At 38.7% G+C, this 25,579-nt stretch overlaps 1 protein-coding gene and 2 pseudogenes across 6 annotated transcripts; all 3 read right to left on the reverse strand.

The window, feature by feature from the left end:
- Positions 1–536: 536 nt before the first annotated feature.
- LOC112179351 lies at positions 537–3,292 on the reverse strand (annotated as a pseudogene).
- Positions 3,293–4,948: 1,656 nt separating this feature from the next.
- On the reverse strand, positions 4,949–14,454 carry LOC112180545. 6 transcript variants are annotated; one of them, XM_040510188.1, is made up of 14 exons: positions 14,167–14,454; positions 12,347–12,471; positions 10,288–10,748; positions 9,554–10,186; positions 9,181–9,465; positions 8,397–9,096; positions 8,237–8,306; positions 7,704–8,152; positions 7,404–7,619; positions 7,213–7,305; positions 7,018–7,131; positions 6,365–6,661; positions 5,740–6,261; positions 4,949–5,246 (listed from the first exon to the last, which is right to left on the reverse strand). In XM_040510188.1, the coding sequence occupies exons 8-13, from the start codon at positions 8,124–8,126 to the stop codon at positions 6,001–6,003; spliced, it is 1,404 nt and encodes a 467-aa protein (XP_040366122.1). In that variant the 5' UTR covers positions 8,127–8,152; positions 8,237–8,306; positions 8,397–9,096; positions 9,181–9,465; positions 9,554–10,186; positions 10,288–10,748; positions 12,347–12,471; positions 14,167–14,454; the 3' UTR covers positions 4,949–5,246; positions 5,740–6,000. The 6 variants fall into 6 exon arrangements, with proteins under 6 accessions (XP_040366122.1, XP_024174869.1, XP_040366124.1 ...); XM_024319101.2 differs by having other exon boundaries at positions 5,740–6,258; positions 10,288–11,957; XM_040510190.1 differs by having other exon boundaries at positions 4,949–5,153; positions 10,288–11,957.
- A 7,839-nt stretch (positions 14,455–22,293) lies between these two features.
- LOC112179112 lies at positions 22,294–25,173 on the reverse strand (annotated as a pseudogene).
- Positions 25,174–25,579: the final 406 nt, after the last annotated feature.

The raw sequence follows: 25,579 nt of genomic DNA on the forward strand, positions 1-25,579 counted from the left end.
TCGAGATCCGTAAAATTCTACAGAAAGTAGACATTTGTAGCTTTCTAAGATTAAGGTACATTATCTTATTCGATCTGGTACTTTATTAGTAATTCAGAGAATTTCTATATTCTGCACAGGCAGATTCCCAATCTCAGATTGCACATTGCCTTTTAATCCTACTTAGCTCATTTTGGCTTCTTTTCTTTTTTGGGCGGATTCCCAGTCTCAGATTTCACATTGCCTTTTAATCCAGAATAACGGTGCCAAATTTGTTGCAGTGTTCTCTTGTTCTCTTGCTGTGGAAGAAAACTTAGTTTCTTTTGTTATCTTGGCACTGTTATTCTGGACTATGTTGTTAGATTTATAGTTCGACCAACAAAACTCATTGGATATATATGGCAAAAGTATACTAGGTAAGAATAATACTTATTGAGCTTGAATTAGACATAGCAAACTCCCAGCAAAGGAGGAAGTGGTTTGCAATCACACACATCTTTTAATCTTATTCACAATCTTTATAATGGATCTCAACTCCTAAAAGAAGACTACAATGCAGCATAAATTATGATTAATTTGACTGTCCTCAAGGATAAACACGAGTATCTCATCGAACCTTTGTGTAACTAACAGAGACTTTGATATCACAAAGCACCTTGTCGGCTATCATAGAGTGCTGGATCTGATAACCTTGGAGTTGGGATGGCAACCAAAGATATCTTCTTCTTCAATACAATACCAAACTTCTCCGAAAGATCCAACTTCTCTCCCCGTGGCAGTTTCCAATCAAAAGAATGCAGCACTGTAGCAAGCGAATGCATCACCATTCTGTCAGCCAATGCTATACCTGCACATATTCTTCTCCCAGACCCAAAAGGAAAATACTTGAAGTCACTCCCATTGTAATCCCATTTACTATCCAAGAATCTAGTTGGATCAAACTCCAATGGGTTTTCCCAACTAGAAGGGTCTCTATGTATAGCCCAAACATTAAAAAAAAAACCCTAGACCCTTGTGGAATGGTATAACCTCCAACAGTGCATGTCTCACTTGGGCAATGTGGGACTAATAGAGGCAGGGCTGGGTGCAAACGCAGTGTTTCTTTCATCACAGCATATAAGTACGGTAGCTTGTGAATGTGAGACTCTTCTACAATGCTGTTTTTGCCAACTACAGCATCTAATTCTTGCTGGACTTTTTGTAACACTTCTGGTTTGTTCATAACTTCCGACATTGCAAATTCAATTGTGTTGGAGGATGTGTACGTCCCGCCCACAACCATATCCTGCACACAACTAGATTGAAACAACAATGTTAAAGCGGCTAATTGTATCATATGAAATCAGATGCAATCATGCAAAAAGAAAAAGAGATGCTTGAGGCCACTGAAACACAGGGCAGCCATGGTTAGGTTAATTTGTTGTTAGGTACTTTGGTTATCAGTTACAAGCATGAGCATTAACAATTAGTTTTCTCAGCTCATTCCTAAAATGCAACCCCACCATATGCAAGTTTTAATGGAAACCTTCAGAAAGATTGTATGTTCATTTACATTACGAACCATTCTTCCAAATCACAAATACATAACCACGGCTGGAAGAGGGGACGAGGGGTAACATCATATTGAAGATTAGTCTCCAACAACCATGCCATGAAGAAACATGAGAACAATATGTACCAGTATATTGCTCCCGGAATATAATTGCATACTTACTTTTGTACAACAGTTATTCTAAACACCAATTTATATTGATTTTGCGGCTTTAGAGTAGGGCCGGTTTCAGAATCTCAACCCTATGCCCAAGCCGAAAGGGCAACATTAGTAGTCTCATCACTTATTTTTGATTTCTTACTTCCTTTTTTGAGATATTATGAGGATGATCATTTGGAAGAATTCACGAGTGCAAAATTAGGTTTTTCATAGACAATTAGTATTTGGCTTTTTGTGTCTCGTGATAATTTGAATTTTTTTATATTAAAAAAATTCTGAATCATGCATCATGTGCTATAAATCCAAAAAAAATTGATTTATTTATTTTTGGTACAAACAAAATCTTGGAGAAGCATGGACCTCCATATCTCTTGCGCAGAATATGTTGAAAGCAATCAAGAATCATCAACAACTCCACATAATCTCCCAAAAATAGAAAAACAAAAAAGTTACTATTTTAAGGTGAAAGTTAAAAACGGCGTACCATAAACAAGGCTTTGAGGTGAGTCATAGTAAACGGCGTCTTGGAATCTCCCTCCTCTTTTAACCGCAGTAAAAAAGTCAAAAAATCTTTACTCTCCTCTTTCGCGCCTTCCTTCTCCATCCTCAGCCGTTGATCTATCACTCTCTCGAATATCGCATCAATCCTCTTCCCTAAACCCTCCATCTGCTTGAACACCCCTTGCAAGTCAAACCGGGCCAAACCCGGATAGAAGTCCGAAACGTTCGGCTTCGCCAGTAGCTCCGTCCCCTCCGATACCACTTGCCGGAACTCCGCCCCGAGACCGGAGGCCTCGTCCTGCACCGTCCCGCCCCACAGCATGTTTGTGATCACGTTCAGCACGTTCAGGAACATCTGCTCGCCTACGTCCACCGGAGACCCGACCCGACTGTAGAATAACCCGACCGTTGGCCTGACCTGGTTCCCCCGCAGCTCGTGAACCGAGTCGAGCGTGGTGTTGCTGAGCATCTTGAGCACGCAGACCTTCCGCAGCATCCGCCACTCCGGGCCGTACGGGGTCCACACGATGTCGGATCCGCCGTACGAGGAGGCCAGGCCCGCGGCGGGGACGTCGCGGTTGGCGAAGATGACGTCATGGTCCTTGAGGACCTCGCGGGCGACGGAGGGGGAGGTGATGACGATGCCGAGCTTGGAGCCGAGGCGGAGCTTGTAGATTGGGCCGTAAGCGTGGGCCAGGCCCGCGAAGTAAGAGTGGAGCTCCGGGTCCAGAGAGAAAAGGTTCCCGACCAATGGGAGCCCGCGTGGACCTGGCGGCAGCCGCGCGTTAGAGTCTGATCTCTTGCAGTAGAGCCACGAGCACCAAAGGATAACGAGGGAGAGCGCGAGGACCACGCTCCAAGGTCCGCTCACTCCGCTGCTTCCGGCATCGGATTCCGATGAGGATAAGGAAGCGTAATAGGAATCGGATTCCATGACTAGATCGAAAGTGCTGGACGATTAGGACTGGAGTAGACAATTTAAGCTAATGTGAGAGTCAGTGAGAGGGCCTCGATCACATTAATTTTATTAGCATTAATGTGAGCAGTCATCTTAGATTCTTTGTGGCTATGGGATCAATATAGTTGTGTTAAGTATGGCGCTTAGCAGAAGACGATAGTAAATTGGATCCTGTTGTTTCTTAAGGGATGAATTTTATACCAGACGTCAAGGATCTAACTTGGAAGAATGATCACTTAGGATAGCAATTAATGCAGGCAGCATATTGTGGCAACGAGGTAGTGCATCGGGTCTCATTTTTTCTCGCGGACTTAGAAATGATATATTGTAGAACGATGTATCTTGTTGGTTATTTAGAATAAGGACATCTCCATGTTGAGCAGGCAAGGAAAAAATTGTCATTTCAACATAAAAATAAAAAATGGTTAAATATTGTTTACTTCTTGAACTTTCAGGGAAAAAACAGTTCAGTCCTTCTCTTTTTAATTTCACACGTTTACTCACTCATCTCTCAATTTTGGACCAATAGGTCCATTCCATTACTCTCCGTTCAAAAACTCCATTAAATTGTTGACGTGGCAGTCATTCTGCAGCAAAATATCTATTATACCCTCACTTCCTTTTTTTTTTTCCTTAATTTATTAATTTTTCTCTTTTTTCTTTAATTTTTAATTGTTCTCTTTTTTATTTTCTTTTCTCTCTTTTTTATCTTCTGCTTACCCATTTCCCTTCCTTCATTCTCTCTCTTCTCATCCACCTCCATCTTCATCATGAGCTCCATTGTTCAAAGCCTCCAGAAGAGAATGCTCGCAAACCAGGGCGCCCTACCCGTCTCCCAGGGCTCCGGCCTCGACCAGGCTTCGGCTCTCCGACGAAGGCTCTCGTCCCTCTCCCTCAAGTTCCAGCCCATCTCCTCCCCGGACACCACCTAGGCCCTGTAACGGTCCAAGTCGGTCTCCGCCATGGGCGAGTACGCCGCCATTAAGAGATGGTGGGACTGGGGCTGAACTTGGGTCATCTCCAGAAAGCCCATCTTCGCTCAGGATCTGGAGATGAACGAAGAGGTGACAAGATTCTCGATTCCGACAACATAGGCAGCTGGCGATAAGTCTTCTTCAAGGTCTAGGCCGAGCTTCGGAAGATCATGAGCTCCGACAACCTCACCACTCCTCCTCAAACTTATAGGCTGCTGACGAAAAGGATTCGGAAGCCCAAAACACCACAGCCTCCGTAATTCCAATTTGGAATTGGAATCATACAAATAGGTCCTCTGAATCTTCACCCGAAAATCCATTTCTTGATCTAAATCGTTGTTTCACTACACCAAAACTGGTCTTTTACGGCCCACCATGTGCGCCGTAAAAGCCTATTTTCGGCGCACAAAAGCACGCTGTAAAAGCTCGCGCCGTAAAAGACATATCACATTTACAGCACGCATTTGTGCGCCATAAATGTTCATCGAAGCACGCCATAAAAGTGTTCCAAGCGATTCTTTGATCTCAAATCTGACATATAGATGTGCCGTAAATGCTCAACAAAGCGCGCCGTAAAAGACTTTATGTAGAACTCATTTACGGCACACATGGTATGCCATAAAAGAATGCCCATAGAGTTATTTACGATGCGTATGGCACGCCGTGAAAGACTCTGCACTCCATTGTTGACATTTCTTGTTTGCAGGAAATTTTATATTGCTGCTTATTTGCCAAATATGGCAGTATATTCAATGTAGCTACTCAACTAACAATAATTCACTTCAAAACCATATGAAAGATAGAGATTGTCAGAGATCAAGCAAATATGAATTAACTTATATGATATATCAAATATATATTCCATCAATTGAAATAGGGTGTCTGTACAAACTTGGCTCCATGCCATATGCAACTAAACTACAAAACAATTGCATTTGCATGTCCCTACAAACTTGAGTTTAAAAGTAACATATTACAGTTCAAAAATATATTGCAGGGTAATTGCAAGCTTTCAAGCACCATTAGCCAACTGCAAAAATGCATGTCCCAATCAGTTCAACCAAGTTACCAACAATAGCAACATAAGGCAATAATCCGCATACACCTCAAAATTTGGCAGTACCTGCTAGTGAAGCAATTAGGAGAATATATATGTTACACATTGGTTGCATGATTTTCTTCTTCTTTAAACTAGAGTTAAATAAGATACTAGCAAAGGATCAAAACAAATTCTAAATCACTAAAAGCATAGTACAATACTGGAAATAAGAAATAAGAAATAAGATGAGTTCATGTAGTTCTCTAAATCTGTCCAACAATTGGTATTCAAAAGAAATTCCTATCTTCATGAACTACTTGAACTAAAGTTTTTGAAAATATTTATAATTTGAACTTGGAACCAATGAAAGTGCTATTTAGTATTCACCCTACTATAATGGGATAGTCCTCATAAAACAACCTTAATTCTACAACTATAACTAAATTATAAGCAAATCCAGATAGTTGCAATATAAGAACAAACCAGAATAGAGAATCTAGGTGGATGTTATTTAATCACCAAAAACAAATAACACTACTCAAAACAATAAGAGGTGATTAGTGTTAGAATATGTTACCTAAAAGTTTATAAACTAAACTTGTTTGATGTACTTGATAGGCCATGCAACTGTACTTCCTTGAGCCATACTCAGTGTTCCAAACTCCCAAGTTGGTCGATATAAAGCTATATCCTCAAAAACATCAAGCACCCAAACTTTCCAGCATTCATGACCAAGGGGCACATGATGGACTTTTACATTTGGATCTTTTGACTCTAGTTTTGCAATTGCAACAACTTGTTCTTCCATCTCAAACCAACTTAACAATTCGATTCTATTCTAATCATCCTTTGTAACTTTGGTCCTTTTACCTTCCTTGTCTTTGCTTTGCGACCCATCACCAGCAGAATGTTGAATACTTGAAGTTTTCTTTTGGTTGCTCTGCTTGCTTTGTGGCCTCCCACTTTCATAACCTCGAACACTAGTAATATTGTGTTTGCTTTGTATTCCAACACTGCTATGATGTTGAACACTTGGATTTTCATTTTGCGTTCGTAGTGCAAACTTATTAGCAGAATGCTGAACACTGTTACTAACCTGCTATTATAACAGCAAAGAAATCAATAACTTGGTTGACTTATTGACCCAAAGTAAATAATTACAAATAAATAAAAAAGTTCATATATGTATTTTAAAGACTTACATGGTTATTCCTTTCTTTCTCTGATCTTGCTAAAAGAGTGGCAACCACTTCTTTCAATCGTTCAATCTCTTGTGATTGAGAAAGCATATTTTGTGCTTGATTGAACACTTGTTTCTCTAAGTTAGCAACTTTGCTTCCAACTTTGGTTTGATATTCTAACTTTGAAGGGACTGCTCCAAATCTTAAACCTCTTACCCGTCCTCGTGGATCAGGACCTAGAACTTGTGCTACAGCATCATCTTTCAAAGAAGGTGTTTGTGAGGGTTCTTGCTCTACCCTTTTCTGCTTCACTTGTTTCTGTAGATATCATATGTCAACTAGATTGTCAAGTAGCTAGTTTTGTGGCATAGATATATATTTCTTATTGAAGTATTTGGTTAAAGAAATAAAAATATCATTGGCATTCCATTAAAAAAATAATCCAAACTAGCAAAGCAAGCAAATTGAAAACATACACAGAATGGAACCAAATTTACTTCTAGTCAGAGAATTAATGGAGATGAAGATATTATTCTTGCAAGAATGATAATTACAAGTCAAAGCAGACTTACACCAACCCTTCTGGTAGCTCTTCACCAAAATCCAAACTAAATCCATAACTCATTATGAAAAAAAAGTACCAAAAGAGGAGCCATAAAGAAGAGTATATTGACCACTATTTCCGGATCCTCAACTACTTCCTCTGAACCCTTCTTCTTCTTTGCTTCATAAGCATGTATCCATATATCAGACCTTGATATCGCATCGGGATTTTCACTTTGTTCCCTCTACAAATCAACAAGTAAAAATGATCTTTATGTTATCAAATGAACAAAATCATATGTCATTAATAACCACATTATTCTTACCAATTCTTCTTCAAGCCGCGCGAAACTTTTCCTACTTGTTCTGTGTGGTAAAGTTCTTCTTGCCCGCATTCTCTTGAATTTTTCACACTTCTCCTATGATAAACATGTGGTCAAAACATTTTCTGAAATCTGATATATTGCAAGACAAATTTAGACTTGTATATATATTATAAAATATGTCTAAAACATACCTTAAATCCTGCACTAGTTCTGTTTTTAATAAAAGCTAACCACTCATCCATGGATTCTATGTTGTTAGGCTTGAGAAGGGCAGCAGCACGTTGTAAACCAACAACTTTGGCTTGCTCTTCCACTTGTTTTATCACTAACGATCTATGATCTCGCCAAAGCTTCATCATTTTTCGAAAAATATGCTTCTTGTAGAATTCATCAACAATGAAACTTGTCTACAAAAGCAAATAAGTGAATACAAAGGTGAACATAAAAAGCTCGTTGCAACATGTTCCTATATATGAGTTTAGAAAACTTACTGTGATGTCTATCCAAATCTGATCTTTGAAAGTAGCAGATAGATCTTTCCAAGTTGCAGCAGTCATTGGTATTAGCTCTCTTGCTGAGGCTCCAATGAAAGAGGAGAAGAGAGCTGCATTTTGTCTAATAGGCTGGCCTCTTTCATTGAATTCAACTAGAATAGGACTTTTTTTTTTTTTTTTTTTGCCAATATCCAATAATTTGGCTTTACCCCGAGGTGGAATTTTTTTCTTTTCTGGGTTTGATGTAGCTTGGCCTTCTAGAATATCATCTTCTGCAGGGGTTGAATTTGAACTTCCATTAGAGATTCTCAAAGATTCATTCCTTTCTTCCCTGGCTGCAACAACAGCAGCTGCTCTTGCAGCTTTTTCCTGCTTTTTGGCTCTCTTTCCACCTAGTTTTGAAGTCTCTCCTCCATCCATACTTTATAAGATCAGCAGAATATGTTCTATGAAACACAAAAAAAACCATGATAAATGTACTAACATGTAAACCAATCTTATCCAAAACCAGAAACCAAACTAGATCTTACCCTTAGATTGCTGTGCTGATAGATTATATCAATGCTTCAGTTGAATTTGAGTTATTCAGTCACCGTCACTCTGTTCAGCCAACAAACAAGCAATTAAAACTATAACTATAATTAATAGTACACACACACGTATATTATTGTATGCAATTCCTACAATTACCGAATTGATTTCCTCATTATTATATCTATCACATTCTTCATCCTCAACGTCAAGGTATAGCTGTGATACATCTACTGGCATGTAAGCACTTTCATCAACACTATCATTCTCAAAAAAGCCTCTTGGCGGTGCTCTGAGTACAACATGCCAATTCGATGTGTCACTCTATCTTGAATAAAAAACCTGTTTCGCTTGGGAAGCAAAAATAAATGGATCTCTATCAAACTGATGCTGCCCCTTGTGGAAGTTCACTAATGTAAAACCATCTTCCAATTTGATACTGGTCCCTATGTTAGCCCAATAACAATCAAATAAGGGGACCTGAAATTGACGATAGTCTAGCAGAACTATATCTCTTATAACACCATAGTAGGAGACTCTGTCCATCTTTTGTAAATTATCATTTGCACTTGCTCGACACATAGTGTCTGCTTCAACAAAAACACCACTATTTTGTGTGCTCTTCTCACTGTCCTCAGTCTGAAATCAATTTCCATTGATAATGAAGCTTGTATGTGATACCACATCTGCTTTTGGCCGACAAGCAATCCATTTCACCGTTTCTGACATATCTCTAGAATCACCAAATTTAACCTTATCAGCTAACCATTCACTAAAAGTACTAAGATGTCTCTGTTCAAGAAGGTTTTCATCTTGTTCAAGACGTGTATCAGAACACTTTAGTTCTTCCCTGTGTAGTCTGATAGGAAATAAATGTATAAGAAAACTGGACAAGTACAATCTAAAGTAAACTAGAACAAATAAATTTAGTAATCAAACTTACTCTCTCCATGGATCAACTTCTGAACTATTTGTCCACACAAATCGATGAGCAATCTCTAGCATGGAAGAACTGAACACTTTTAGCTTCCCCTCACCAAGTGGTCGCCCTTCTAGTATTGTTTCATGCTCAAAATCCTCATTGCGTCTAGTTTGAACACCTATTTCAGCTGCTCCTTTAATGTATCCACTACAAAAACGTGTCATCTCTTCAGCCAAATACTTTTCTGCAATGCATCCTTCAGGGTTTAATCGATTTTTGACATATCCTTTTAGGTCCTTCATAAACCTAAAAGGGAAAAAAAAATCTGCATTAGTATTGATACTTTACAGGAGAGATAACCAATTGTAGTTAATGAAATGCAATGTAAGCTCACCTTTCGAAGGGGTACATCCAACGATAATGTACAGGGCCACCAATTATAGCTTCTTGTGCAAGGTGAATCGGTAGGTGAACCATAATGTCAAATAAAGATGGAGGAAAAAACCTTTCAAACATACACATAGTTTCTGCAATTTCTTCATCAAGAACACCTATAGTTTTCTTCTCAATCTCTCTCTGACACAACTGATGGAAAAAAGAACACATGCGAAAAATTGCAATTCTTAGTCCTTTAGGCAGAAGTCCTTTTAAAGCTACTGCAAGAATCTGTTGTATCAAAACGTGGCAATCGTGTGACTTCAAACCCATGATCTTGTTGTCTTGTAAAGAGACACGATTTGCAAGATTGGAACAATACCCATCTGGCAATCTTAACTTGGCTAACCTCTTACAAAATATCTTCTTCTCCTTCTTTGAAAGCACGTAAGGTGCTGCATCACTTTTAGTGTTGCTGGAACCATTTTCTTTTGGGTGCAATTTCTTTTTAATACCCATCACTTTTAAATCTTTCCGACAATTCAAGTTATCCTTTGTCTTTCCCTTCATGTTAAGTAAAGTGCCAATGATGCTCTCACATATATTTTTTTTCAATGTGCATCACATCTAAATTGTGTAGCAATAACAAAGTCTGCAACATAGAGAATGTATATATTAAATTACTGCAATCAATGTTACAAGGTTTCAGCAAACTCTAATGAAACTAAATAATAATAAATAAATAAAACGTACCTCCCAATATGGTAACTCAAAAAACACTGATTTCTTCTTCCATCTCTTCGAAGGCTTTAAAGGATCCTCACTGTCATCATCACCATCATCATCTGAATTATCGTAGGAATCATCCTCCATTTGATTGACTGAACTTTTTATACCTTCAGTTCTTCTCCTTTTTCTATTGTTACTGCTGCCAACCTTTTTTTTCTTTTTTCTTGTGCAACACTCAGCCTCCTTACCCTAATTATTGTTAATATTCTTCACCACTTGAAATACCTCTGAACCAGTTAGTTTTCTAGGCCTCACTCTATGTTCCTCAGTTCCATTAAACCAAGTTTTGTTATGCCGATATGGATGATCATGTGCAAGAAATCTCCTATGGCACATATGTGCATGCTTTCTTCCATTTGGCAGCCATTGAGAGGATGTTTGAACACCACATACTGGACACACTTTCTTTCCCTTTGTGGAATATCCTGACAAATTCCCGTAAGCAGGAAAATCGTTTATTGTCCACATCATTATAGCTTTCAAGTTGAAGGTAGACTTGGTGAATGCATCATATGCAGTAACCCCATTGACCCATAACTCTTTTAAATCTTCGATAAGGGGTTCCAAGTACACATCAATGTCATTTCCCGGTTGCTTAGGACCGGGGATTAGTAATGTCAACATTAAATGTTCCTTGGACATTCATAACGATTGAGGGAGGTTATATGCAACCAAGATCACAGGCCAACAACTATATCGGGAACTAAGATCACCAAACAGATTAAATCCGTTGGATGAAAGACCAAGTCTAAGATTACTAGGATCTTCTGCAAATGAAGGCCACTTGCTATCAATCTGCTTCCATGCAAGTGAGTCAACTAGATGACGCATCTTGCCATCTTGACTTTTATGAGTGTGATGCCATGTAAGCTGTTCTGCCTTTTCAGAATCCTTAAACATTCTCCTAAATCTAGGGAATATAGGAAAATATCTCAAGACCTTTGCAGGGACTCCTTTCTCAATCTTTTGGGTGCGCTTATTTACTTTCCACCGAGAGGCACCACATTTAGGACAAGTCTCTGTGTGCTCTAGACTCTTTCTAAATAAACAACAATCATTAACACACGCATGAATCTTCTCATACCCTAGATCAAATGCTTTGAGTAATTTTTTTTGTTGAATATAGAGAACTAGGAAGTATGTTATCTGGAGGTAGAAGACTACGAACCATCTCTAGAAGTTCATCGTAGCCACTATCAGATAAACTATTCCTTGCCTTAAACTTGTAAAACATTATTGTTGCTGACATCTTTGAGGAATGATAACCTGTGTATAAAGGAAGTTCTGCTTCGGAAACTAAATTTGCAACATTAGGCTCTATTGGTTCAGGGGCAGGTTCCATAAATTCATCATCTAAATATGCATCTCTGTACATTCTATATGTCTCTAAATTCTCCATGTTATCCACCATTTCTTGTTGTACAGAAGTGTTCGGCTCATCCCTATGAAAAGTACAGTTACTATAACTTTCATATAACCCATTTGAGACCAAGTGATCTAAAACTTCATTAGGTGGATGGGACCAGATATTTATATAGCCACTACAAGGGCATTGGATCCTCTTCGGGTACCCCTTACTTGCATGAATACTAGTAACAAACTTTCGCGCTCCATCATAAAAGGCCCTAGGATTGCTAAGACAAAAAAATAATCAAATGTTTATCAGATGGAATTTCGGTTTATATCATTAGAATATAAGGGTTCCTGGTTTAGATATAACCTATTTTTACAGTGTGCCCATTCTGTATCCATTATGTTTCACCTTCGTTTTCCTTGGGCTACGTTCTAACTTGTATTCAGACAGCAAAATTTTTACAATTTAAACACTATAACTGTACTTATCGAGATACTACTAACCATTAAAAGTAATAAAAAAAACAGAAATAAAAACAAAATAACCAACTAAACACAGAGCTTCACATATGCATTTCTTTATATTTCATTGTTTCAATATGTGCTTGCCTTAGTTAAAGGAACTTTGAAATCAAATGACAAGGACGAGGGGGAGAGAGAGAGATCTTACTGCTAAATGCATTTCATGAAAAGCAGATCATTTAATACTTCATTGCATACAAAGCTGCTCTGCTACCAACTCTAGCTAGTACTGAACTGTCAATGTTGATATCTCCAAGGGTTGAAAAAGTGTAGCTGGATAATATGAAAACTATATCAGAAATCATATAAAAATGCAGCAATTATGAAAAAAAAAAGGCTAGATAGAAGTAATACAACAGAGACATCCAGAAGGCAACATATAACAAATTTTCATAAAAATAATAACTCGTCGGATCAAATTTGCAAGCTTTCAATTGTAAAAGTATACTAATAGCTAGGTTTCAAGATTCAATTCTTTTTTCACCTAGTCCCATTATAGTTAAAAAGGAGAGAAATAAAAAAGACAGAGTGTAAGAAGTAGAAACTGGACATAACGCATAGCTGATTGAGATTCCAGATATAGCGCATCATTAGACTATCAATTTAATTTCTTATACACAATGAAAAGAAACCTACAATCATGGAGTTCTTGGTTAGAGTTTGACCTGCCCAAAATTACCAAGTGAATAGGAATGATCACTATGTTGATCATGAGAAGTACTATTGAATGACTATGAATATGCCAAATTGGGACCAAGCAACAGATGTTGACCACGTGCTAATGATTAGTTATCATAATTGAACCATATATATATATATATATATATATATATATATATATGATGTACTCGTTTCCAGTTTGAACCATATACATCCATGATGACAATATTAGATTAAACGTAACAACCTTGACCAAATCATTATTTTGCTAAATGTTTAACAATGTAGCAATTAAAAAAAAAAGTGGCTACAAAGAAGTAATACTGCATATACGTCTAGAGGACAAACATATAACAAATTTTCAGGGAGAAATATCCAACTCGAGCTAACACCCACACTCCTATAACACTCAGCTGAATTAGATACAATTAGCCACTGCTTTTCAGTGAGATAAATCCAAATGAAGAAACTTCTACTCTAAAATCCCAGAAGAGTTTCACCTCAAAACCAGCAACTTGTTGCTTGAAATCAAGCAAATATTGAAATTTGAAATCCAGTTGGAATCAGATCCTTAGACCACATATATGGAAGCAAAGAAACTCAATTCAATCTCAAATTGTTACCCAAAAGCAGAAATTTAAATTTAAATGCACACAGGCCACATCCCAAAGCACCTAAAAAACTACAGAAAGAGCTAACTAACTAGCAACAACCTGCAAGTGAAGCAATTAGCGCTGACCTTTTTAAAAAGTGGAGCAATAATCAACACCAGTCTCTGCCTCAACTCAAAACCCCTTGACCAAAACCCCTAAGTTGCTCAACAACCATAGTCCTTTATACCCACATCTCAAAAACATCACAGAACACCAACCATCAACACACATCATAAGAAAGAAGAAAAGGCCCCAGAGTAAATTTGAAAAAGGTTCAAGGTTTCACAAGCATTGCCATCACTTAGCAGATAAAGCAAAGTCCCTTTATACATTGCCTAACTTCTACCAATGAGAAAGCACTTTTTCACAAAATGGGTCATCCCCCATTTTCAAAATCCATAGGCCTCTCTCTCTCCCCATAATTTTTCAAAGCAAATCCAATTCCAACGACCAAATGAACTCAGAAACTAATTCAATACACTGATCAATCAAACCAAAAGTTTCAGATTTTACAAATCAATCAAACACCTATCTTAGATTATGAAATACCCAACTATAAATCCAACACTTTAGACACACCCAGTTCAATTTTGATATAAAAACCCAAGCAAATATACCAAAATCTATATGAATCCACAATATCACATGGCCATACCTGAATATATGATTAGAAATCACAATCTAAGACACCCATCTTTGTCCTCGACCAAACACACAACGCCAGGTCACGAAATCTAACCGGTTGCCCAAGAGCAGAACTCGGGGAAGAGTTCAGATTTTTGCAGCAGCTTGAGAACTGGGTGATTAGACGATGTTTAAGATTTTTGCCATTAGGTAAGTGATTAGAAGAGGTTTGAGGCTCTGCGAACTGAGTAAGGCTTTCTTAGAAGAGAAAACTGAGGAAAGAAAGAAAATTTTGGGAAAGTCGAGAAATGAGGAAAGAGAAAATTGAGAGGGAAGTCAGAATTTTTAGGGAAAATTTCACGCCTTAAGAATCCTTTTTTACGGCATGCTTCTTGTACGAGCCGTAAATGACTTTTTTGATAGCAATTTTTACGGCATGCACAATATGTGTGCCGTAAAAGCATGATACAATTATGGCGTGCGCCTTCCGCGGGCCATAAAAGACTAATTGATAAAGACTTTAATGGCGCTCCTATAAAGCACGCCATAAAAGACTAAACGAGAAAGGTTATTTACGGCACGCAAAATATGCACGCCATAAAAGAGAAAAAATTACAGCGTGCAATAATGCACGCCATAAATTTTACGCCGTAAATGCCTGGAATTCTTGTAGTAATTTGATTCTTTTGTGGTTGATTTGGGGATTTAGGGTTTCAATTCTGGTTCTTTTGGATTGGGTCTCGATTTGAGTTTGGGGTAATGGTGTTTCTCGGAGAGCCTGCAGCACTAGTGGAGGAGAAATTGGTCTGCAGAAGTGGAAATCAAAAGCGCTACTGTTGAAGCCAAAGTTTCTAGCTCTCTTGCTGAGGAATAGAAGAAAGGAGAGAAGGGGAAAAAAAAGATGAAGAGAGAGCTGGAAGATTGGGCGATCTGATATTCTGAGGAAGATTGAGAAACAGAAAGATGGAGAAAGAGCTGGAAGAAGAAGAAGAAAAGGTAAACAACACCAAAAAAAAAAAAAGGTATGAGAGGGTATAATAGACATTTTGTTGTGAAAGAGATGCCACGTCAGCCACTTAACGACAATTTAACCTGCAAGTTAACATACTGGACTTATTGGTCCAAAATTGAGAGATGAGGGAGTAAACGTGTGAAATTAGAAAGGGAGGGACTGAACTGTTTTTTTCCTGAAAGTTCAGGGAGTAAACAGTATTTAACCCAATAAAAAATGAAGGAATATAACTTGAGAAATAAGTTGGGTAAAATTCAAAAGTGTGGTTTTTCATAGCTAATAAGTTAGCTTAATCAGTAAAAAATAAAAAATTATTAAAAATAAAAACACCAAGTTTAATCAAAAGTCTAATGTGTCTACACTAATTTTCATGTTGAAATGATTTTCAAACGCATAGATGTCATTTTCGTTGAGCATTTTAGAGTTAGTGACAGTGTCACTGATTGAATCATTGCTTAGGTACTGATAGATGACGGAGTTTCAAGTTAGGAATGAGCAGTACTCTTTTCTCGCATAAGTTTGTTTCATAGAGTTTAAAGGATGAAGGTTGGCTTCTTGTTTAGGGTGTAATCTATTTTGAAGTTTTAATAATGAAATAATATGGACTAAATAGTACTTGTTACTCCTCATATTTTTCTCTTAAAAACAGTTTAGTCCAAATTTTTAAAATTAAACAGTTTAGTCCTTATTCTCTCTAATTCTCACACAGCATGTCCTAAAATGACTATTATACCCTCACTTTATTTATTTTTTTTTCTCTCTTTTTTATTTTTAAATTTTCTGCCTCTCTCTCTCTCTCTCAAATCTCGAAATACAAAGGGTTCAGTTTTCTTCCAAATCAAGATCAAGAACCAGAGAGCTTTACATACACAAACTCAATACAAAAATCCAAAGCGGAGAACCAAAAACCCATCAATCATTGTCCAAAATTTCTCATACCCAGTAAACGAAAATGAGTGTTCTTGAATACCTAGGTGGCATTAACGTCCCGGAGCTTCAGGTCTAGAACAACGCCGCGTCACCTTTGACGACAATGAAGGCTCTAAATTCTCCAATGTCTCCGTTAAACCCTCCTGGTCTTTGGAATCCAATTGCAGCAAAGAGAATCTGAGCCCCGTTATGAAAACCTCTCTTTTCACGGTGTCTACGATGTCGTTTAAGCCACTGAACGAAAATTCACTGCGGCTATCGGTGGCGCCGAAGAAGATGGGGTTTGAGGTTGCAGAAGAGAAAGGTCGAGACCTGGGGAAGATCGATTCGGAGATTGAGGAAATCAAGAAGGAGATAAGCCGATTGAATTCGAGGCTGGAATTGCAGGAACTAGAAAAGGCTCAGAAGAGAAGCGCGGTAGAGTTGTGGAGGCAAATTTCATGGAGCTTTCATAGCAAAGTGTGAAGAATTCTGATGGGTTGAGAAAGATTGAGGAGTCTTTGAATTTGAGCGCCAAGCCGAAGGTTAATCGGAGAGGTATAAGTTTGGGGCCGTCGGAGATTATCGCTAGTGCCGGGTTCTGGTGACCAAGCAAGCTTGAGATAACCCTTGTTCAGAAAATACAGGATCGCCGGAAATCTTGCTTGTTGAAGCTTCAGAACGTTGATGGACTGAGGGTTACTAAAGACCCTGGAAAAAGCACGAGTCTTAGCCTAAAATCGAGGAAGACCGCGTCGAGAGAGAGAGAACCATAAAAAAAAAAAACAAAAGCAAAACAAAAAGGAAGTGAGGGGTATAATAGTCATTTTAGGACCTGTTGTGTGAGAATTAGAGAGAATAAAGACTAAATTGTTTAATTTTAAAAATTTGAACTAAACTGTTTTTAATGGAAAACTATGAGGAGTAACAAGTATTTAGTCCAAATAATATTAATAACAATAAAAAAGGTCATTGAATTTTTCCAGCTCTATCCTGTTGTGTTCCTTTGTATATATGCTCTCAAAGGTGCTCCAGTTCCAACAGCACCAACGGGAACTACAAGGCTGCAGGCTAAATATCCTTAGTGCATAACTGCATATCTGATATCTCAGGAGTATGGGGATTTCGTAACATATCCTTCCCACCAGTCGCTTACAAATGAAATGAAATGATCAATATCATCTTAGACAAGAACACAATGTCATAATGCTCATACATACCAACATAATAAACTGGAGATGCTGTCCTAAGAAACCATATATATGCTTGTAGTGCAAAGCCAAATTCGTAGTCTTTCTTTAAGGACGAATGATGACATTCAATATTGGTGCTTCTGTATTTTAGCTTGAATACTATTACAGCACTTTAGAAACATTGGCATGCATGCATATGCCAGCGATATAAGATAATTGGGATTCCATTGGCAACTGCAATCATACACCAATTATTAATATTAGAAACTTGATTATTGAAAATTGCCTAGCTGATGAAATCTGACATTGGCATGCATGCATATGCCAGCGATATAAGATAATTGGGATTCCATTGGCAACTGCAATCATACACCAGTTATTAATATTTTACTAGCAAATCTTTATTAATAATTGAATGTTCTTTATACTTCACTACTGCCTGTGCATAAGATTCGTGCATTGATCGAATGGCATTACTTCTGTGTAAGACTACCCACCAAATATGCCACCAGACACGCACAGATAAAAACTAAAAAATTATTTCTTAATTAATGTAGTTGAAAGAAAAAAAATTGTATTATGTTGAAGGATGTCGACATAATGTGTGGCTGTGTGTCTATACAAACTAGGGTTTAGAGTTGTAATAGGAAAGTGTTGTAGGTATTCAATTGTATTCGGATTCTATTACCTATTGTGTACCTTGTAACTCCCTATATAAAGGGCTCATATTATCAATAATAAACACAATTACAATTCTCCTACAACACGTTATCAGCACGAGTTCTAACCCTAGCCCAAAAGAAAAAAAGAAAAACCCTAAAATTGCTGCAGCCCCTAACCCTAGCCGAAAACACCAAAAACTACCTCCTGCCGCAGCCTCCAACCTCCCTACAGCCCTCCCTACTGCAACCTACTGCTGCCCTTGCCGCGCACCAGCCCACCGGCCTACCTACAAGCCCGAGCTGCCCAGCTTGCCTGCAGCCCTAGCCGCAAGCTCTCCAGCCTCCCTACAGCCCCACCGCGCAACTGCCCCCTGCAGCCCGCGCATCAGCCCGCCAAGCTACAGCAGCCCGCGCACTACCTCGCCTACGCTGCCTGTAACCCGCGCCCCCCTGCAACCCACGCTGCCATTGCTCCCCGCGATGCAGTCTACAGCCCGTGCTAGCCTCCTACGCTCCTGCTGCTGCCCGTTGCTGCCTACCAGCTTTCCTGCGTGCTGCTGCCTACATACCTGCTTCTCTGCACGCTGCCTCCCGGTGCCACCTCTTGCTGCTGCTGCCCCGCGTGCCTGCTGCTACTGCCACTTGTTGTTGCTGCCCCAAAACACGCCTGCTCCAACACGCGCGTGTCCTCAAGCCAAGAACCATCACGTAAGATTTTGTGAATTAAAGTTGCTGCTTTCATGTATTTTAAATTTCTTTTATTTCCTACAGAATTTTTGAAATATATGAATATATGAACATGTGTGGTTTTTAGTATTTAACAAAGCGGAATTGTGGGCATTCACTCTTAACGAACTAAGAGTGTCCGTATGAACTAAGAGTATTCATAATTAAACAAACTAAGAGCGTTCGTATGAACTAAGAGTGTTCATAATGCTTGGACTAAGAGCGTCCACAAGCATCAAATTGTGACCATATTAAAACATCATTGTTTGGTCTAATCCAAAAGAGATTCTTGGAAATTGATTTCTTGGTAGCATAGCTCAGAAATCTTATTGTTTTAGTTTTCGTGGAAGTTTAACTCCGAAACTAATATATCTTCTCTTCTTATTTTCAAGATGTCGAATGAACCTAGACTCTATTTTCCCATGCTTGACTCAACAGGCTTGGATTACCACAGTTGGGTAACCGATGTTGAGAACCATCAAAGGGAATATTACCCATAATCCAGGCACCTAACCCGGATCTTGTGTTCGTGTGAACATCTACAAAGCATGCTCAAGCAGTTATCTTGATGCGACGCCATATGAACAAGGCACTCAGATTGGAGTATATGTCGATCAAGGATGCAAGAGAGCTATGGGTAGCGCTACAAGAGCGTTTTGGCAATGTCCAAGATTCCCTCCTCCCTGACTTGAAGGTTCAATGAAACAATCTGCGCTCTGCTGATTTCAAGTCTGTTGCTGAATATAATTCAGAAGCTCTTCGCATACAATCCATGTTAAGGTTTTGTGGACAACCTGTCACAGAGCAAGAGCTAATTGAGAAAACTCTCTCCACCTTCCCCGTTTCAGCCATTGTGGTATCAAAGTAATACCGTACTGAAGTCAATGCTGGACGGATCACATGGTTTCATCAGCTTATCAATGTTATATCTGTAGCTGAGAAACATGATAACATACTCATGAGGAATTATAATTCAGGGCCCATTGGAACTAAGAGCGTTCATGAGGTGAATTATAATGCACCCAAAGGAAGGCGCAAGGAGCCGTACCCTAAGAAAGGGGGACATGAGGGACGTATAGGCCCATATAACTGCCCTAACCAGGAAGGAAACCGCAAGTTTGGTGTGGAAACATGTGGTGGTAATGTCACACGTAGGAGAGGGGGTCGTGGTATCCCTAGCCGTAATGGTGGCGTCATGGGTCGTGGTGGTGGCACCAACCCTCCTAGGGAACGCCCACAACATGCACCTCAATTAAAGGGAGGCAACAACAATGATGTGTGTCATCGATGTGGATCAATTAAGCATTGGTTCAAGCAATGCAAGGCAAGCGAGCAACTAGCTGCAAGATAAAGGGCATACAAGGACCTGAGGGAGCAAGAAGTGTACCTTGCAGAAGAAGAAGAAGATGGTGGAGATGTCAATCTCACCATAGAGGACTTCAAAGCTGAAGATGAAGTGCACAAGGATGCAACAGACTTTGATTAGATTAGTTCTTTTATTTTTCCAAGAACTTTTGTAATGGCAATATGCCTTAGTCAATAAATGACAATTGTATTAACTCTTTCTTATGTGGCGGACCCAATAAAATGTGATGTCTAGGAAAGTCATTGAGGTTATTGGTACTTAAGAGAGCCTCGCTCCAACAACATCTCTCTCTACTTTCCTGGTCATATTTGATTGGAGTTACCAAACGGATAGAGTGACTACAATATGTCTTAGTTTGATTTTATTTTGGATTAGATTTTGGAAACTTTGATGTAATCATTGGCTATTAATAAAGTAATTCTTTTACTTAATGTCTTGGACATACCTTAATTCAAACTTTTTTTTATAAGAGCCAATGGTTTTCATGTGGAAACACATTATGAGAATGGATAGAGTTCATTTGCATCACCTCTAATAACTACGGACATAAACGAGTATTAGATAAACTTATGTGTCGCTCTAGTGGGTTGTATGCAACCACTATTAGAGTTATTGAATCCAACCATGTCGTGAGAGACGACTTATGGGATTCTGACACATATAGGATTTGGCATGATGATCCGTGTATTAAAGACTTTACACGGACATCCATTTTCAAAACGAAGAAAAGTAAGAACCAAGAATTCGTTCGAGGAGCTGCACATGTGCCTCATGGCGCCATGATTGTGCAAAGACCAGCCACACATGGCCTGCGCCGCCTACCCCATGCGGCAAATACATGGCATTGACGCCATAAACCCTTATTCAACTCCTCTTTTTACTTCTCAAGTCCGTTGTGACATTGTGGCTTAACCAAAACCTTCATTGGTTGATTTTAAGGCCCATGTTTCGTTTTGTAAAGCCTGTTATTTAGGATTGAGATCATCCTATGCAAAGGAGATTGAGGAAATAATTCCATTCTCACAAAGAATCTAAGGGAATTCTGTGGATTTGATCAACCAACTTGCGGACCGTATAGATGTTTTATGGTGTTGGTTGATACGCAAACACGATGGTCCCGTGTTGTGCCATTATCTACTCATAATGCTGCTTATACTACACTCTTAGCACATAACATATGGCTACAGGCTCACTACCCAGATCATCTCATTCAGTCAATTTGACTTGATAATGCTAGAGAGTTTACATCGAAATCACAAAATAATAACTTGTATTTAGCCCAATTTATATATATATATATATATATATATATATTAAAAAATAAAAAAGATAGATATCCAAGGATTTTCAACCATACAAAGCCCATTTTCTAGTTGGCCTTGAGTTGCTCTCAATGCTCGGTTGAAATTGATTGATCTGCATAGGCAGATTTGCCGATTAGCTTTTTTTCTTCTACTTTGCTCCAAAACATGATAGTGAAGTAAATGACTAGAAAATATCAAGAAATAACTAAGAATATACGGAGAAATTTGGTATAAATAATTTATAATTATGCTCATATCACTAAATATTGTAGCTTGTGATATATCATAGTGAGGAAGAAGCTAGCAGCTAGAGTCACAGTCTATCCCAAATGGAGTAACCAAAATGTGAGGATCATTTCGAGAACTGACCAAACGTACACTAGTCCAAAGTTAACCCAATAGCTTGATTAATGGGATACCACCTTTGTACGTGATTCCAATTACTATGGTAGTAACTAAATACAACGAAGACTTGACAACGTGTTAATAGTGTGGGAATTAGAAACACACTACATGCACTTATTTCAAGCCAAGCTCCTATCATATCTCAAAGGATCTTTTGCTGACATGCCGGATGTGAGGAAGTGCTGGCTTGGAGACACAACATAGAATTCCCTGAGACTTATTGTTCTTCGGGGTTCTTTGGGCCTAGTCTCACTTACATACAAAAAGAGACAAGTATTTTGGGTTCCACAATCATGATTTTGTTTCCGTACAATCCCGATCAAAAATTGCCCGACGCTTGTTAAATCGAGCGACAACTTTTGCCTAGTTAGGCCAAATTAAGGCTTCATACTTCTTCTAGCCCTTATGTTGGCCTAGGCAAGGGTTGTCCAAGCTAGGATATTGATCTACCAATGTTATATTCATAAAATTTGGTCAGTCAATTATTGACTAAGTAAACAATTGACTAGGTAAACGATATTGTTGAATGACAAAAAGTTGATAAAGCAAATTAGCTTGAGAGAACAAACAAAAGGTCATCAATCATTTTTTTTTTATGGTAATTTTGATTGTAAGAGAAATTTTTGATTGACATCACCACCTAGGTGAACAAGCTAGACCTTGTAATTTTACCTAACAGAATAAGTACTAGTTCACATGTACCATCAAAAGCGCGCATTCTTGATAAGATAGCTAGCTAACCTAGCTTGTAGGCATCTTACTGATAAAGTTCTGAATCCAATAACCTTGGAGTTGGGATGGCAACCATAGGTACCTTCTTCTTCATCACAAGGCCAAACTTCTCGGAAACATCTAACTTCGTCTCTCCTTGTGGTAGTTTCCAGTCAAAAGAATGCAACAGTGATGCAAGTAAATGCATGACAAGCCTCTCTGCCGTTGCTATCCCCGGACATATTCTTTTTCCACTCCCAAATGGAAAATAGTTGAAGTCACTTCCAGTGTAGTCATACTTACCATTCAAGAACCTCTCTGGATTAAACTCTAATGGGTTTTTCCAGTTAGAAGAGTCTCTATGGATATCCCACACATTAACAAAAATCCTAGACCCCTTTGGAATGGTATAACCTCCCACAGTGCATGTTTCACTTGGACAATGTGGAATTAATACAGGCAGGGCTGGGTGCAAGCGCAGAGTTTCTTTCATCACAGCATCCAGGTATGGTAGTTTGTGAATATGAGACTCTTGTACAATACTGTCTTTCCCAACTACAACGTCTAATTCTTTCAGGGCTTTCTGTAACACCACTGGTTTGTTCATAATTTCAGCCATTGCAAACTCAATTGTGGTGGCGGATGTGTCAGTACTACCCACAACCATATCCTGTCCAAATCAGTAGGAAATTAATAATCTAAGAATATAATGTATAATATATAATGGATAACAACGACAATTATAAATATTTGAAAAACAGAAAAGAAAATATTGACCAGAACGTGGGAGGTATGTACCAGACGTGTGAGCTTCACTTTAACATATTTTTTTTATTTTGTATTTTTTTTTTTTTTTTGTAGTTTGAAGAGGAAAAGAGATTGAGTAGTTTTTTTTTTTTTTTTTTTTGAGGAGAGATTGAGTAGTTTTATTCAGACTTCAGAGTTTCAAACTTCCAAATTTGATATATATATCATATATGAATCTTTTTTTCTTTTTAATAGATGGATCTCTTTCTTTTCTCAAATTAAAGTTGACTTTGTCTACTAAGATGAGATGACCAATTGCTTCAAAATTTGGAGGACTTGGTCCAAAACTCCAAATACAAAATTTTAGAACCATCCAAAGAAATTATTTTCTCAAACATTAACTCCGCATACAAAAATATGTCAAAGAAAATAAAGCCAATTGATGAGACTAGTAGAAAATTACATTAATATTTGCTACGATAAATGGTAGCAGTGGTTTGGTGTCAAAGGGTTAACCTCACTGACTTGATATTTTCTAAGAAAAATTGTCAAATAATATAATTAAATAAACAAAAATAAAACACGCAAAAACTACTATGCCATTCAAATTACCAACTGAACCATGAAAGGGTACGTCCTAGATACGTCCTAGATAATTTCGTTCTCTCAATATTTTCCTACTTAAAAAAAAAATTATAATATTTTTTCTTATGCGCATAAGACGGACATGAGGCTAGTTCATGTACATGAAACCACACAAAAAATATATATAGAAATGCTAGTGTGGAATTTAATAACGTACCAAGAGCATGGCTTTGAGATGTGTCATGGTCAGAGGAGTTTTGCCGTCTCCTCCTTCATCTATAGATCGCAATAGAAATGTCAAGAAATCATTGCTCTCTTTCGCGCCTTCTTTCTGCATCGTCAACCTTTGATTGATAACTTTCTCAAAAATCCTATCAAACCTAAGCTCCACATCCTTCATCTGCTTCGCTATCCCCTGCAAATCAAACCGGGCCAAACCCGGATAAAGTTCCGAAATATTGGGTTTCCCAGAAAGCTCCGCGATGTCCCGCATTGCTTCCCTAAAGGCCTAAACTCGGCCAAAACCCCAGCCCCGACCCCCTCCTCCTCCATGGTGCCACCCCATAACATGTTGGTGGTAAGATTGAGAATGGCCACGAAAATTTGCTCACCAACGTCGACGGGGGACCCGACCCGACTATAGAAGTAACCCACAGCTTTTCGGACTTGCTTGTGGCGCAGTTCTTGAACCGAGTCCAAGGCGGTGTTGCTAAGCATCTTGAGCGCGCACACTTTCCTCATCATTCGCCACTCCGGCCCGTAAGGGGCAAAAACTATATCTGCCCCGCCGTAGAGTGCGACGTCCCCAGCTGCAACATTGACGCCGCGATTGGCGAACGTGGCGTCATGGTCCTTGAGGACCTCTCGAGCGATGGAAGGGGAGGCTATTACGACGCAGAGCCTGGTACCCAGTCGGAGCTTAAAGATTGGGCCGTACGTCTTGGCTAGGCCAGCAAAGTAGGAGTGGAGCTCTGAGTCAAGGGACAGAAGGTTACCAACCAGTGGGAAGCCACGGGGACCAGGAGGCAACGGCGGCGACATTCTGCTACTCTTGGATTCTCTCATGCAACTCCATACGTAAAAAAATGCAGCAAAAATTGCCGTGAGAGTGAAGAACACTCCCCAACTCCCGCTCTTGGTTTCCGACCACAGTGAGGATAAGGAACTGGATTCCATGAAGAATTCACAAGAGAGAGACATTTTGCTTCCAACTGCAATGCTGCTCGTGCGTCGTGATACAGTAGTGGGGAACATCCTTTAATTTATAAAGAGATAATAGTTTCATACCCAATGCTCAAGACAAAAGGCATCTAGCAAGACCGGTTAAGCCGGCTAGCTAATCTCCTAAGTATCTTTTCACGCATATTATTAGTTCTATATATATTATAACCATCGCTGAGCAGACTGCCGGTGGTAAGCCGGAGGAAGGTGAGGATGCGTTAGTGTGCGTCACTTCTTCGGTGTCAACGATATGGTCCTTTTCCAGATATTATTAACTTATATCGATCCCTAATAGCTCAATAATTGATCTAGTAGATTAATAACTATAAACCATTACACCAATAATTTATATATCCCTAGTAGCTCAATAATTGATCTAGTACATACACGAGGATTTGTTATTTCGTTTTTGGTGAATCCCGGTAGATTGACAAAAGTTTTTTTTTTTTTAAGGAAAAATTCTACAAATGGTCACTCAATTATGACTCATTCGACACTTTGGTCACTTAAGTTTCAAATATATCACTTTGGTCACTCAACTATTACACTGTTAATCACTTTAGTCACCCAAGAGTATTTTTTTAATGAAAAAAATTAGGAAGC

This window comes from Rosa chinensis, chromosome 7, assembly GCF_002994745.2.
Source record: "Rosa chinensis cultivar Old Blush chromosome 7, RchiOBHm-V2, whole genome shotgun sequence".
Taxonomy (NCBI): domain Eukaryota; kingdom Viridiplantae; phylum Streptophyta; class Magnoliopsida; order Rosales; family Rosaceae; genus Rosa; species Rosa chinensis.